This window comes from Oncorhynchus masou, chromosome 23 (assembly GCF_036934945.1).
Source record: "Oncorhynchus masou masou isolate Uvic2021 chromosome 23, UVic_Omas_1.1, whole genome shotgun sequence".
NCBI classification, from domain to species: Eukaryota; Metazoa; Chordata; class Actinopteri; order Salmoniformes; family Salmonidae; genus Oncorhynchus; species Oncorhynchus masou.
In genome coordinates this window covers 40,317,358-40,331,642 of record NC_088234.1, presented here as the reverse complement: position 1 = coordinate 40,331,642, position 14,285 = coordinate 40,317,358, and the positions used below count along the sequence as shown (strand labels likewise).

Below are 14,285 nucleotides of genomic sequence, written 5' to 3'. Positions count from 1 at the left end.
TGTTTGTCCTATCGTTATTTTGCATACAACCTTCCCATAAGGTTTCCTCATGGTTTTACTTAAAGTAATACTCTCAAATTGCTCAGAGAACGTTAACAAACAATGGTCTTCTATGGGAGTTCAGTACTTTAGCATAGCGTTTTCTGCAGGCTTCATAGTTCAATTTCATGTCCAGTTCTCAGAACATTAAAATTTTCCATAAAAAATAACAGAAAACATCAGTAACGTTCAAAGAACGTTCTGAGAAGGTTATTTAAAATCATACATTGTCCGCAACATCAAAACTCTCTATCCTCCATCTTGTTAAGTGTGTTCAGGTGTGTAGGCTGCGCCCACTAATTGACCACACCTTATTTTAATAAGTGCTTGTTTTCATTTGAAAATGTGGCTGTTTGAATAGACAAAATTGGACAGCTTTGTATGACAAAAAACAAACAAAAAAAAATTGCATGCTAGCTCCATCATGGTGGCACAGTGGACTAGTTCCATGGACAGGGAGCAGAGCTCTACGGACAATTCCTTTGACCTCATGGCTTGTTTTTTTTGCTCAGCATGCACTGTTAACTGTGAGACCTTATAGACATGCGTGTGCCTTTCCAAATCACGTCCAATCAATTGAATTTACCACAGGTGATCTCCAATCAAGTTGTAGAAACATCTTGATGTTCAATGGAAACAATTTCAAGTCTCTTAGCAAATGGTCTGAATACTTATGTAAATAAGGTGTCTGCTTTATTTTTTTTTAAATAATCTAAAAACGGGTTTCACTTTGTCATTATGGGGTATTGTGTGTCGATTTGAGGAAAAAATATAATTAATACATTTTAGAATAAGGCTGTAACATAAAACGTGGGAAAAGTCAAGTGGTACAATACTTTCCAAATGCACTGTACAATATAAAATCCATGTGTGTGTAGAGTGTGTGTCTTATGTGTGTCTTTTAACAGTCCCCGCTGTTCCATGAGGTGTATTTGTATCTGATTCTACTGCTTGCATCAGTTATCTGATGTGGAATAGAGAGTTCCATGTAGCCATGGCTCTATGTAGTACTGTGTGCCTCCCATTGTCTGTTCTAGACTTGGGGATTGTATAGAAACCTTTGGTAGCATGTCTTGTGGGGGGTGTCCGAGCTGTGTACTAGTAGCTTAGACACCTAGGTGCATTCAGCATGTCAACACTTATTACAAAAACAAGCAGTGATGAAGTCAATCTCTACTCCACTTTGAGCCATGAGAGATTTACATGCAAATTATTGCCAATTGTAATTGTCTAAGGTCCCCCTGTGGCACATGACTGAAAGAAAATAGTCCAGGTGAAACAAAACTAGAGCCTGTAGGACCAGCCTTGTTGATGGTGTTGTTAAAAAGGCAGAGGAGCGTTTTATTATGGACATACTTCTCCCCATCTTAGCTTCTGTTGTATCAACATGTGTTGACCATGACAGTTTACAATCCAGTGTTACTCAAAGCAGTTTAGTCACCTTAACTTGCTCAATTTCCAAATTATTCATTACAAGATATAGTTGAGGTTTAGTGAATGATTTGTCCCAAATACAATGCTTTCTGTTTTTGAAATATTTAGGACACATTTATGCCTTGCAACTGAAGCAGTGATTTCACTCTCTGTAGTAGCTGACGTGTATAGTGTTGAGTCATTTGCATACATAGACACACTAGCATTAATCAAGGCCAGTAGCATATCATTAGAAATCATTGAAAAAAGTAAAGGGGCCTAGACAGCTGCCCTGCGGAATTCCTGATTCTACCTGGATTATGTTGGCAGAGGCTTCAATTAAATTACATCATCTGTCTTCTGTTAGACAGGTAACTCTTTATCCATTATATAGCAGGGGGAGAAAAGCCATACGTTTTTCCAGCAGCAGACTATGGTCGATAATGTCAAAATTCGCAATTAACAAAACAGCTCCCACAATCTTTTAATCAGACATTTTTCTCAGCTAATCAGTCATTTGTGTATGTGCCGTGCTTGTTGAATGTCCTTACCCATAAGCGTGCTGAAAGTCTGTCAATTTGTTTACAGTAAAATAGCATTGTTTCTAGTCAAACAATTTCTTTCAAAAGTTTACTTAGGGTTGGTAACAGGCTTACTGGTTGGCTATTGGAGCCAGTAAAAGGGGGCTTTACTAATCTTGTGTAGCGGAATTACTTTTGCTTCCCTCTAGGCCAGCACACACTTTAGATTGACGATATGGCAAACAGGTGTGGCAATATCGTCCACTATTATCCTCAGTCATTTTCCATCCAAGTTGTCATACCCCGATTGCTTGTTATTGTTGATAGACAATATCTTCACCTCTCTCACACTCACTTTACGGAATTCAAAATTACAATGCTTGCATAATTTGATCAGTTATACAGTTAAATGTGCTGCCAATTGGATGGAAAACTAGCTAATGATGGTGAAAATCTGGAGTCAGGCAGTATAGTGTACAAATACATGTGCATGTAAAAAAGCACCTTTTCTGGTAAAGCATGCAATTAAAGCGATTAAATCAAGCTCTTCTTATCCCACTCACTATGCAAAACCTCTCACACACACTATCACATTTGAAATCAGTGTGTAATGACATTCAAGTTTACAAAATAGGAAAACTAAAATGAACATATGGCTGATTGAACTATACTGAACAAAAATATAAACGCAACGTCACATGTTGGTCCCATTTTTCATGAGCTGAAATAAAAGATTCATTAGCTGAAGTAAAATATTTCAGAAATGTTCCATATGCACAAAAAGCTTATTTCTCTCAAATGTGGTGCTAAAATTAGTTTACGTCCCTGTTAGTGAGCATTTCTCCTTTGACAAGATTATCTATCCACCTGACAGGTGTGGTATATCAAGAAGATGATTAAACAGCATGATCATTACACAGGTGCATCTTGTGCCGGGGACAATAAAAGGCCACTAAAATGTGCAGTTGTCTCACACGCCACAATGCCACAGATGTCTCAAGTTTTGGAGAGGGAGTATGCAATTGGCATGCTGGCTGCAGAATGTCCACCAGAGCGGTTGCCAGAGAACTGAATGCTAATTTCTCTACCATAAGCCACCTCCAATGTTGTTTTAGAGAATTTGCTGATAAGACTGTGGGCTTGCACAACCAAGGAATTTATGAACAAGTTGTTGGAAACTGTCTCAGAGAAGCTCAGCTTCATGCTCATCGTCCTCACCACGGTCTTGACCTGACTGCATTTCGGTGTAGTCACCGACTTCAGTGGGAAAAAGCTCACCTTCGATGGCCATTGGCACACTGGAGAACTGTGCCCTTCCCCGATGAAACCTGGTTTCAACTGTACCGGGCAGATATCAGACAGTGTGTATGGGGTCATGTGGGCAGTTAGCTGATGCCAACGTCGTGAACAGAGTTCCCCACGGTGGAGGTGGGGTTATGGTATGGGCAGGCATAAACTACAGACAACGAACACAATTGCATTTTATCGATGGCAATTAAAATACACAGAGATACTGTGACGAGATCCTGAGGCCCATTGTCGTGCCAGTCAGTCATTTTCTTTAAGGTATCTGTGATCAACAGATGCCTATCTGTATACACAGTCATGTGAAATCCATAGATTAGAACATAATGAACTGTATTTCCATTGACTGACTTCTTTATATGAACTGTAACTCTTTGAAATTGTTGCATGTTGCGTTCATATTTTTGTTCAGTGTATAACAAAAGACAGATGAAAGTCACTTTTACTGTGAATCAATCCCCTACAAGCTCAGCAAGAGACAAGTACATACAGTGGAGCGGGAGCTCTTCAGAGAGGAGCTACCCTTCACAGAGGAGCTACTCTTCAGGGCCGAGCTATTGGACAGGCCGTCAGACTGGGGAGAGAACAAGGTTCATGTGAAATATGACCACCACAAGATAAAAACAGCCAATAGGCGGCTCTTGGCAGAGATCTCAAACTGGCGGCCCGCAGGCCAGATGCGGCCCCACGAGCCGATTTAATGTGGCCGGTTGTCTTAATAAATACAGCCCTTGCGGGAAGACCGAATGTGGTCCCGCAGGATAAATGAGTTTGAGACCCCTGCTCTTAGGAGTGACAGACGGACATGCTGTGAGTGTGTTCGCACTGCAGATTACTAAAAAGTTGTGAGAACGAACGGCACACCAAGTCATAGCTACATTTTGACAGTTGGTGCATGACACTGCAAAACTGTGAGGTTAAATGATAAGCTAAATGTCTTTTTCATTAGGAAAATGGGTTAGTAATGGACATTGAATTGTTTATTAAACACTATCACGCTGAGTCATTTGCGGTAGCCTGGTACTATGACTTTAGAGATGAACCATCTCAGCTGTTTGAATGTCATTACAAGCCACAAGGATGTTAGCCTAGCCCATGACAACATAGAATATAGCCCTGCATAATATAGCCCAGCTATCTTCCTCTGTACCCCAGCTGTAAATTCAACACTGGTCTTTTATGGGCCAGCAAACCCATCCCCATTTCCCTTCTGCACAATCAGTCATGCCATCCATCCCACCTTTACCAGGAAACACACACATGCACACACCCGACACACACACGCACCACCAGGTCTCTTCGACGAGAGGTGCTGGCCAGGCTTTTATAAGATGAGCTGCCCAGGTCTCGCAATGAGGAGGTTGACTTCAAAACCAGAACACACACACCACAACATAATTACTCAAGGAACATTGATGTATTCCAATTTTTAACAAATTCTAACAATTAATGAGACACATAAAGCCAATGCTGTCTCGACAAGGTCAATGGTCTCACACATCAGTGTGGACTTTCCAACAGAAATCTACCTCCATATTAATAGTCAGACTAAAATAATGACATGACACCGTCAATGAGAATACGTAAATGTACACACCCTGTAGCTTCCAGTGCTACGGACCGACATGACATCATCATCCTGTTGCAGAGAAACACGGGGACAGACAAATAGGACGTCAAGACAAGTCAGAAAATAAGATAAAGGTGAGAAAGAGATGAGAAAGTATACAGACCCGCCGATGATGGCTACTGGATCTAGTACTAGTTCCAGAGTGCCGGGCCTTCTCTGTGTCGGCCTGGAGATGGAGAACGTTGGAACTTAAGAGAGGAGAGGGAGATGCAAAGAAAGGCTAATACTCTACATGCAATGACGTAACCACGCATAACACATCTTGATGTTAATGTTAGTCCAAACATCTCCAACAACCTGGGCAGCTCCTTTAATCCATCAGAAACACTGCAACAAGAGCTGTTCAACCACAGAAAAGATAAAGGAGGAAACCTGTGTTTCCACACAGTAATTCCATTGAAAAGTTACTAGCTAGCTACAGTATTGCATACACAGTCCTAAGCACACATCTCTTCGCTGGGTCGTTTCACCTGAAAAAGGATCTCGATACCCACATTCTCAGATTGTTCTGGAATTGTTTGTTATTTCTTTAAAAAAATACAACTTGTGACTGTGTCAGCGTGCATGCATCCGGCTAGCCACAGGAGTCACAAGAGCGCGATGAGACAAGGACATTCCGGGCCGGCCAAACCCTCCCCTAACCCAGATGACGCTGGGCCAATTGTGTGCCGCCTCATGGGTCTCCCGGGGTGCTTATGTATGCCAGTTAGGCTCTACACACTTTGTAAAGCAAATTAATGTGCTTAATGTTAAGAAGTTAATTTGGCAACTTTGGTTGTGCTACAATTAAGCTGGGCATCATATATAATTCACAAGTTACAGACTAATATTGTCACGCATCAGACTATTCTTGATGTAATCTTGTCTTTACATACAGTTGAAGCCGGAAGCTTCCATACATCTTAGCCAAATACATTTTTACCCAGTTTTTCACAATTCCTGACATTTAATCCTAGTAAAAATTCCCTGTTTTAGGATCACCACTTTATTTTAAGAATGTGAAATGTCAGAATAATAGAGAAAATGATTTATTTCAGCTTTTATTCCTTTCATCACATTCCCAGTGGGTCAGAAGTTTACATACACTCAATCAGTATTTGATAGCATTGCCTTTAAATTGTTTAACTTGTGTCAAATGTTTCGAGTAGCCTTCCACAAGCTTCCCACAATAAGTTGGGTGAATTTTGGCCCATTTCTCCTGGCAGAGCTGATGTAACGGAGTCAGGTTTGTAAGCCTCCTTGTTCGCACACGCCTTTTCAGTTCTGCCCACACATTTTCTATAGGATTGAGGTCAGGGCTTTGTGATGGCCACTCCAATACCTTGACTTTGTTGTCCCTAAGCCATTTTGCCACAAATTTGGAAATATGCTTGGGGTCATTGTATAGATACTTTTGGACCCGTTTCATCCAGCATCTTCACAAGGCCTTTTGCTGTTCTGGGACTGATATGCACTTTTCGCACCAAAGTACATTCCTCTCTAGGAGACAGAATGCGTCTCCTTCCTGAGCGGTATGACGGCTGCATGGTCCCATGATGTTTATACTTGAGTACTATTGTTTGTACAGATGAACGTGGTACCTTCAGGCGTTCGGAAATTGCTCCCAAGGATGAACCAGACTTGGTCTTGGCTGATTTCTTTTGATTTTCCCATGATGTCAAGCAAAGAGACACTGAGTTTGAAGGTAGGCCTTGAAATACATCCACAGGTACACCTCCAATTCACTCAAATATCAATTAGCATATCAGAAGCTTCTAAAGCCATGACAATTTTCTGAAATTTCCCAAGCTGTTCAAAGGCACAGTCAATTTAGTGTATGTAAATTTATGACCCATGGATTAAATGTAAACTTATGTTACAGCGAATTATAAGTGAAAAAATCTGTCTGTAAACAATTATTGGGAAAATTACTTGTGCCGTGCACAAAATAGATGTCCTAACCGACTTAACTATAGTTTGTTTAACAAGAAATTTGTGGAGTGGTTGAAAAACAAGTTTTAAATTTGTTTTGATTTAGAACGGACCATTATCATGCACCTGTCTCGAAACATGTCATTTACGCTATTAAATAGCAAATGGAGGACCCTTATCCCGTGGATCATTTAAATGCCAGCCAGGGTAGCCTGTTGTAAATGCCAGCCTGTTGTAAAGATAAGCAATGTGCTTAATATTAGGACAGTTGATAAATATAGTAGGCTTAGCCTATAGAAAGCTGATGGGATCCTCTTAGAGGCCATCACTCTATTTTCTCACACAACTGCATATCCTATAGAAATGTTGCGCAACATGAGCTCTCATGAAGTGTTTGATTAGATTTTCCATTACATTTGCATTGATGTCAGAGTGATTAGAGGGACAATAGAGTGCTGAGTACCAGGCAGTTAGCAAGTTTGTTAGGAAACTAATGACCATCAGCAGTATCAAAGCTTAGAGAAACCTAATTATTGTCACGTGGAATTTGACTGCCTTCATGACTCGTGACTGCCGGTGTGGCGGTAATACGGTCACCGCAACTGCCCTAGGAACTCGCCTATTTCAGAAACGCTCACTCAACAGTGGTTAGAGAACAGAAAACAGGACCAAAGTACCTAATTCATAATAAATATCAACATTAGCTCCAAACTGCCTCATTGCATAGCATAAAAGACCCAAATTAGGCCATAGCCAAATCTCAATGCATAGCCATGTCTTCTACACAAATACATTGCAGAACAACATTTATAATGTGATGCAAGGTTCTGTCATCAGAGGGCACCGTTTAGGGGGATAGAGGGCAGCTCCCATACACAACAGAGCAGGCTGTGTTAGTACAGAGAGAGGCCCATGCTCCCTGGCCTAACATTACCATCCATTGGTGGATCGAGCCCCAGCTTTTCCTGCTGCTGGATGAGGAGTGGCGAGAGGAGAGCTGGACAAAACAGGGGGAGGGAGGGAGTGCCATGGAGTTGAACACACAACTACCTTATTATATGATTTAGACTGAGTCACACAAGGTTCATCACTTACATACAAGGGAAAGAGAAAAGTACATGTGAAAGATGGTTTATATACAGATATCTGGATTTGATCTGTGAACATGCAGCACTCGTACACCCCAACAATTTTCTGGTTCAACAAGAGAAATGGCAGGATCTCTTTCTTGAATTAATCACTGTTGAATCATTGACTGTACCTGTATCACTAAGTGTGTGTGTGTGTGTGTGTGTGTGTGTGTGTGTGTGTGTGTGTGTGTGTGTGTGACAGAGTGTACACCTCTTTCTGTTGCCGTTCAAGTTCTCTCATTCGGATGTCCCTCGCCTCCGCCCTGGCCACTCTCTTTGCAGCCAGCCTGGCCTCCGCCTGTGGGACAAAACATGAAAAAATTAATTAGCAGGGATGTGCATCTTCACCTTTAAAGACGATTTGATATGTATATGGGCTCTGATATGATACAGCAACAATACGTTTTAGTTTGAAACGATTCCGTTTGATAAGAGGAACCGATCAATGCGAGTCGGTGAATCACACTAACATTCAAATCTGCTGCTGATGGAGCTCATGATGTGTGCCTCTGATCTGTCTGAGCTGACTTCTGTTTGTTGGTGTGTGTGCAAATTATGTACATCTAATTGTCTATGGTGTATGTAGGCACCTGAGCTGAGAAATTGGGCAATTGGGCATCCACCACCCCACTATCAGATAAGGGGGCCCATGTTAGCTTTTTGTACCCCCACTTTTGATGCGAAATCACCATCACCCGCTAATTAATTGGTCATTTTTGCAGATTCAAAGTGTTTGAGGTAGTAATGTATCAATATTTATCTTTACATTCTGCTATGACAGCCAATGAATATATAGCACAACTTTGGATTTCACCCCCATCTCAAAAATCAAACGGTTTAGACTATTTGGAAGTTTTTACGACGTGAACTTCTACTTTCCTCCGGCGAAGTGCTTGGTAGAAAAAGTGATTGTTATCCTCGTTAATGGAATTATCAACATAACCCTGTATTTCTAAAAATGAGCATATACAATGATTGTAAAGCAAAACTACCAAAACTGTTACTTATGGTGAACCTGAACAATCGAAACAAGGCAGCAGTAAACATGTTGCCCCCACAGGAATGATGCAAGACCCCCTCGGGTTGTTTGGCATACAAAATGACTTATTGATCAATGACTGTCAAAATGGTTACATACTTAAGATTAGGCATTTTCGGAAGGTAGAAAGTAATATGAGCAACAACAACAAAAAATGTGAAAAAATAAAAATAAATTGTGAACCAGCAGTTGTAATTTATTTTACCTTTATTTAACTAGGCAAGTCAGTTAATAACAAATTCTTATTTTCAATGACGACCTTGGAACAGTGGGTTAACTGCCTTGTTCAGGGGCATAACGACAGATTTTTACCTAGTCAGCTCGGGATTCGATCTTTCAATCTTGCAACCTTTCGGTTACTAGTCCAACGCTATAACAACTTAACGTTTATTTCCCAGGACAAATTAGCTCGCAACAACAAGCTAGCTAAATAGGACAAATTAGCTAGCAATTGCAAGCTAGCGAGCTAAATTGCCATAAATGTTTCATGCTTTTTGACCTGTCCTGAAATTAATATAATTGGTTCAGAGAGTTTTGATATTACAACCTGCGTGTTGTGATCGCGTTTGGTGTGGGGGGACAAAATCAATTTACACGCACGTCCGGTTTGAGTACGGTGTTAAACATTTGAACCAATGCGTATCAGTGAATCGTTACATGCCTAGTCATTAGCACCGACGACCTCCTGGCAGGGGCCCTCACTCTGGGGAAACACCCAATTGTGTGAGAGGTACAAAAATATCCCCAAGGGACAATTTTATTTCACCAGGTAGGCCAGTTGTGAACAAGTTCTCATTTACAACTGTGACCTGGCCAAGCTAAAGCAAAGCAGTGCAACAAAAACAGCACAGAGTTACACATGGGATAAACAAACGTACAGTCAATAACAATAGAAAAATCTGTATATAGTGTATACAGCCAAAAAGGTATTGACTTTGGGGATGACCAGTGAAATATACTTGCTGAAGCGTGTGCTACGGGTGGGTGTTGCTATGGTGACCAGTGAGCTGAGATAAGGCAGAGCTTTATCTAGCAAAGACTTATAGATGACCTGGAACCAGTGGGTTTGGCGAGGAACATGCAGCAAGGACCAGCCAACAGGAGCATACAGGTCGCAGTGGTGGGTAGTATATGGGGCTTTGGTGACAAAAAGGATGGCACTGTGATAGACGGCATCCAATTTGCTGAGTAGAGTGTTGGAGGCTATTTTGTAAGTGACATCGCCGAAGTCAAGAATCGCTAGGACAGTCAGTTTTACTAGGGTATGTTTGGCAGCATGAGTGAAGGAGGCAAGAACCCAATACTATGGAGAGAGCAACCCCACCACACAGCACTAATCACCACACACTGGGATATATGTTTATGAGGAAAAAGCTTAAAGGAATAGTTCACCCAAATTACAAAATGGCCTATTGGTTGCCTTTCTTACTCTGTAAGCAGTTTATGGACAAGACAGCAGTCCAAGCTTTGGTTTACCTGGCCACCGTCTCCAAATGCTAACTTTTTAGAAATTGAGGCACAAATCCAATGCAAGTCAATATCCCTTATATTAGCATTTTTTCCGCTTCATTTCCAAATCATCTTAAAGTAGACTTATTGATCTACAATCAATTCTAGAAACTCAAATAAAAAAACTATTTGTCACATGCGCCGAATACAAGTGTAGACCTTACTGTGAAATGCTTACTTACAAGCCCTTAACTTCTTTGGGATAGGGGGCAGTATTTTGACGTCCGGATGAAAAGCGTGGCCAAAGTAAACTGCCTGCTACTCAGGCCCAGAAGCTAGGATATGCATATAATTGGTAGATTTGGATAGAAAACACTAACGTTTCTCTAAAACTGTTAAAATAATCTCTGTGAGTATAACAGAACTGAAATGGCAGGCAAAACCCAGAGGACAAACCATCCCCCCCAAAAATGTGTTCATCCTTACACTGATTTCAATGGCTGGCACTTTTATAAAAGGGCGAAATCGGGCCCAATTGCAGTTCCTAGGGCTTCCACTAGATGTCAACAGTCTTTAGAAAGAGTTTCTGGCTGTTTTTTTGGCCTGGCTGTTTTTCTGGCCTAGTTTTTCTAGGTGGCGCCCATTTTGGCTGTAGTGTTTCCAAGCGCGTCAATGAGAGCGTCTTCTTTGGTATTTTTCTCCGGTAAAGACAATAACGATTCTCCTTCTTAAATTGTATAATTTATTTGCGTATTAGGATACCTAAGGTTTGATTATAAATGTTGATTGACTTGTTTGGATAAGTTTATTGGTAGCGTTTGGGGTTCATTTTGTATACATTTTGAAGGAAGGACACAGTGGATTATTGACTGAAGCGAGCCAGCTAAACTGAGTTATGGATATAAAAGGAGTTTATCGAATAAAAAGGACCATTTGTAATGTAACTGGGACCTTTTGGAGTGCCAACAGAAGAAGATCTTCAAAGGTAAGGCATATATTATATCGCTATTTCTGACGTTCGTGTCGCAACTCCCTGGTTGAAAATGATTTGTTATGCATTGGTGTGCTGGGCGCTGTCCTCAGATAATCGCATGGTTTGCTTTCACCATAAAGCCTTTTCGAAATCTGACATGGCGGCTGGATTAACAACAACTTAAATAAAACCTGTTCAAGATAGGGTGCAGTATTTCCCCTTTGGATGAATTGCGTGCCCATTGTGAACTGCATCAAAATCTGTCCTAAATTGCTAATATATGCATATTATTATTATTATTATTATTGGATAGAAAACACTCTGAAGCTTCTAAAACCGTTTGAATTATGTCTGTGAGTATAACAGAACTCACAGGGCAGGCAATCTTCCAAACTAGTTTTGGAATCCTGAAAGTTGGGGCAACTTTGACGTCATCGCCCCCTCCCTTCCCAACAAGTTATGGATCTGGAAACACTTCCAATGTCTTCCACTAGATGTCCTCATTCAGTAGAAAGTGCAATGGAGCATTTGCTGTGAACTTTGACCTAATGGGAAGGAATTTACTACAGTGTCGCAAAAGTTTCATGTGCTTGACAGCGCATATGCGTTTGGAGTGCTTCCTTTGTTCCAATCAGCCCGAGATGAACTAAGATTGTCCGGTTGGAATGCCATTAGTTTTGTACGTTTATAACATCCTGAAGATTGATTCTGCACCTAGTTTGACCAGTTTCGTCGACCTGTAATATGTAATTTGATGCAAAATTATCCTGGACCAAAAGTCATTTTTTGGGCATTTGAGCTGAAAGTGGTAGCAAATGCTGCTACATGGACACTAGAATTGATCATTATGAAACAAAACAATTTATTGTTGAACTAGGACTCCTTCCACTACATTCTGATCGAAGACCATCAAAGGTAAGGGAATTTTTATGTTGTAATTTTGTATTTCTGTTGACTCCAACATAGCGAGAAATATTGTTACGTCTGAGCGCCGTCTCAGATTATTGCAATGTTAGGCTTTTTCCGTACCGTTAAAAAAAGTGTGACACAGCGGTTGCATTAAGAACCAGTGTATCTTTTTAATTATATGTAGAACATGTATCTTTAGTCAAAGTTTATGATGAGTATTTCTGTTATCTGGCGTAGCTTTCTATAATTTCTCCGGACATTTTGGAGAATTTTCTGAACATGGCGTCAATGTAAACCGAGATTTATGGATATAAAATGCATATTATCGACCAAAACATAAATGTACTGTGTAACATGTCATATGACTCATCTGATGAAGATTTTCAAGAAGTTAGTGAATGATTTCTGTTTTTATCCTGCTTTTGTGATTGTATCTTTTGTTCTACAAAATGGCTGCGTTTTTTCTTTGTTCTGGTGGTGGTCTAACAAATATATGCTGTGTTTTCGCCGTAAAACATTTAAAAAATCTGACATGATGGGTAGATGAACAAGGTGTTAATCTTTCATTTGAGGTATTGGACTTGTTAATGTGTGGTGGTTAAATATTTCTAAGAATATTTTTTGCATTCCCTGCGCCACCGTTTCAGCTGGACGGACGGACAGACGGGGGGGGGTGGACTTGTGATTTCATGAAAGGTTAATATTTATAGTAATTTATTTTGAATTTGGCGCTCTGCAATTTTACCAGAAGTTAGCTTAGCGTCCCACTGATCCGCAAGAAGTTAAGGAGCCTTTTGGTCCTAGACTTGGGGGTCTGGTACCGCTTGCCGTGCGGCAGCAGAGAAAACAGTCTGACTTGGGTGACTGGAGACGCTGACATGTCCATTATATAGGTCCTGGATTGCAGGAAGTTTGGCCGTACGCACGACCATCTGTAGTACGCACTACCCTCTGCTGCAGCAGCAGCAGCATCTTGTGGTGCTTTCAAGACAACTGGGAACTCTGAAAAATGTGAGGTCAAATCAGGATGTCGGAAAGTCGGAGCTCTATTAAAGACCACAGTTTCCGAGTTGGAATTCCGAGGTTGATGACTTTTCAAAAACGATTTTACCCAGTCTTCTTGAACTCACTTAAGTAGTAAGATTTCCGAATTGTTTTGAATGCGGCGTCAAACGACAATGGAAGGCAGGCTTCATCAGTGCGTCACATAAACACTTTTCACGGAGCTGGAGGCAGTATGCATTTTGAAAACAGACATAATTGTTTGAAACTTGAACATTTTAATACATATGAGGCATGTCTTACCTTGCCTCAAAGTAGCCTATTAGATCTCCTCTCTTTCAAAATGTATAATGGCTATTTTCCATTAGATGAAACTGCTTGCATGTGCAGTGCCCTTTTGGCAACTGTGTTTTCCCGCTAACTGCATTACTGAACAAACATTCACACGTAGCCTACTGCCTTGTACGCATTTCTGCACTTATGTGATGAAATAGTTGATCACCATTTTAAGCTTACGATCTGGTGTGATCAACTTATTGATTAAAAACAGCTTATTTTTTTATGTAGCCTAGGCCTAATGGTTGTATGAATTTGGGATCTATCGTCCCACAACTGTCCCAGAATGGGATATTTCTTTCTCGACAAGCTGGCCTAAACTTTTCTATAGATTGACATAGGCTAGTGGTTTTGTGAAAAAGTAAATGTGAACAGTTATTCTAACATGTTCAAAGTGCACATCAGAATTCGGTAAAAAGAACCGCACGTCATTGCATCTACGACCTGCATGTTCTGTTAATATGAATGACCATATTCTAAATGTGACTTCTGTAATTCACCGTAGCACCGTGGGAGGACAACCTAATCAGGTTATGCACCCAAAACATATGGTCCAGTATATTTCTCAAATGTCTGGTAAATTAAAATGTCAGGCACCACATTTCCCTAACTGAAACCCTGACTCCAA

The 14,285-nt window shown here is 40.7% G+C and overlaps 1 protein-coding gene across 8 annotated transcripts in view; it reads right to left on the bottom strand.

Moving 5' to 3' along the window:
• The window catches only part of lrrfip2 (leucine rich repeat (in FLII) interacting protein 2), a 61,652-nt gene that overhangs the window by 20,768 nt on the left and 26,599 nt on the right, over positions 1–14,285 (bottom strand). For 7 of the 8 annotated variants that reach the window (XM_064932073.1, XM_064932072.1, XM_064932074.1 and 4 more), the window contains exon 3: positions 8,161–8,247. In XM_064932073.1, coding sequence (XP_064788145.1) covers positions 8,161–8,247 — 87 coding nt within the window. Of the gene's footprint in view, positions 1–3,768; positions 3,853–4,565; positions 4,644–4,875; positions 4,918–5,011; positions 5,075–7,753; positions 7,908–8,160; positions 8,248–14,285 lie in introns of those variants that run through there. The other variant, XM_064932071.1, reaches the window with a different exon arrangement.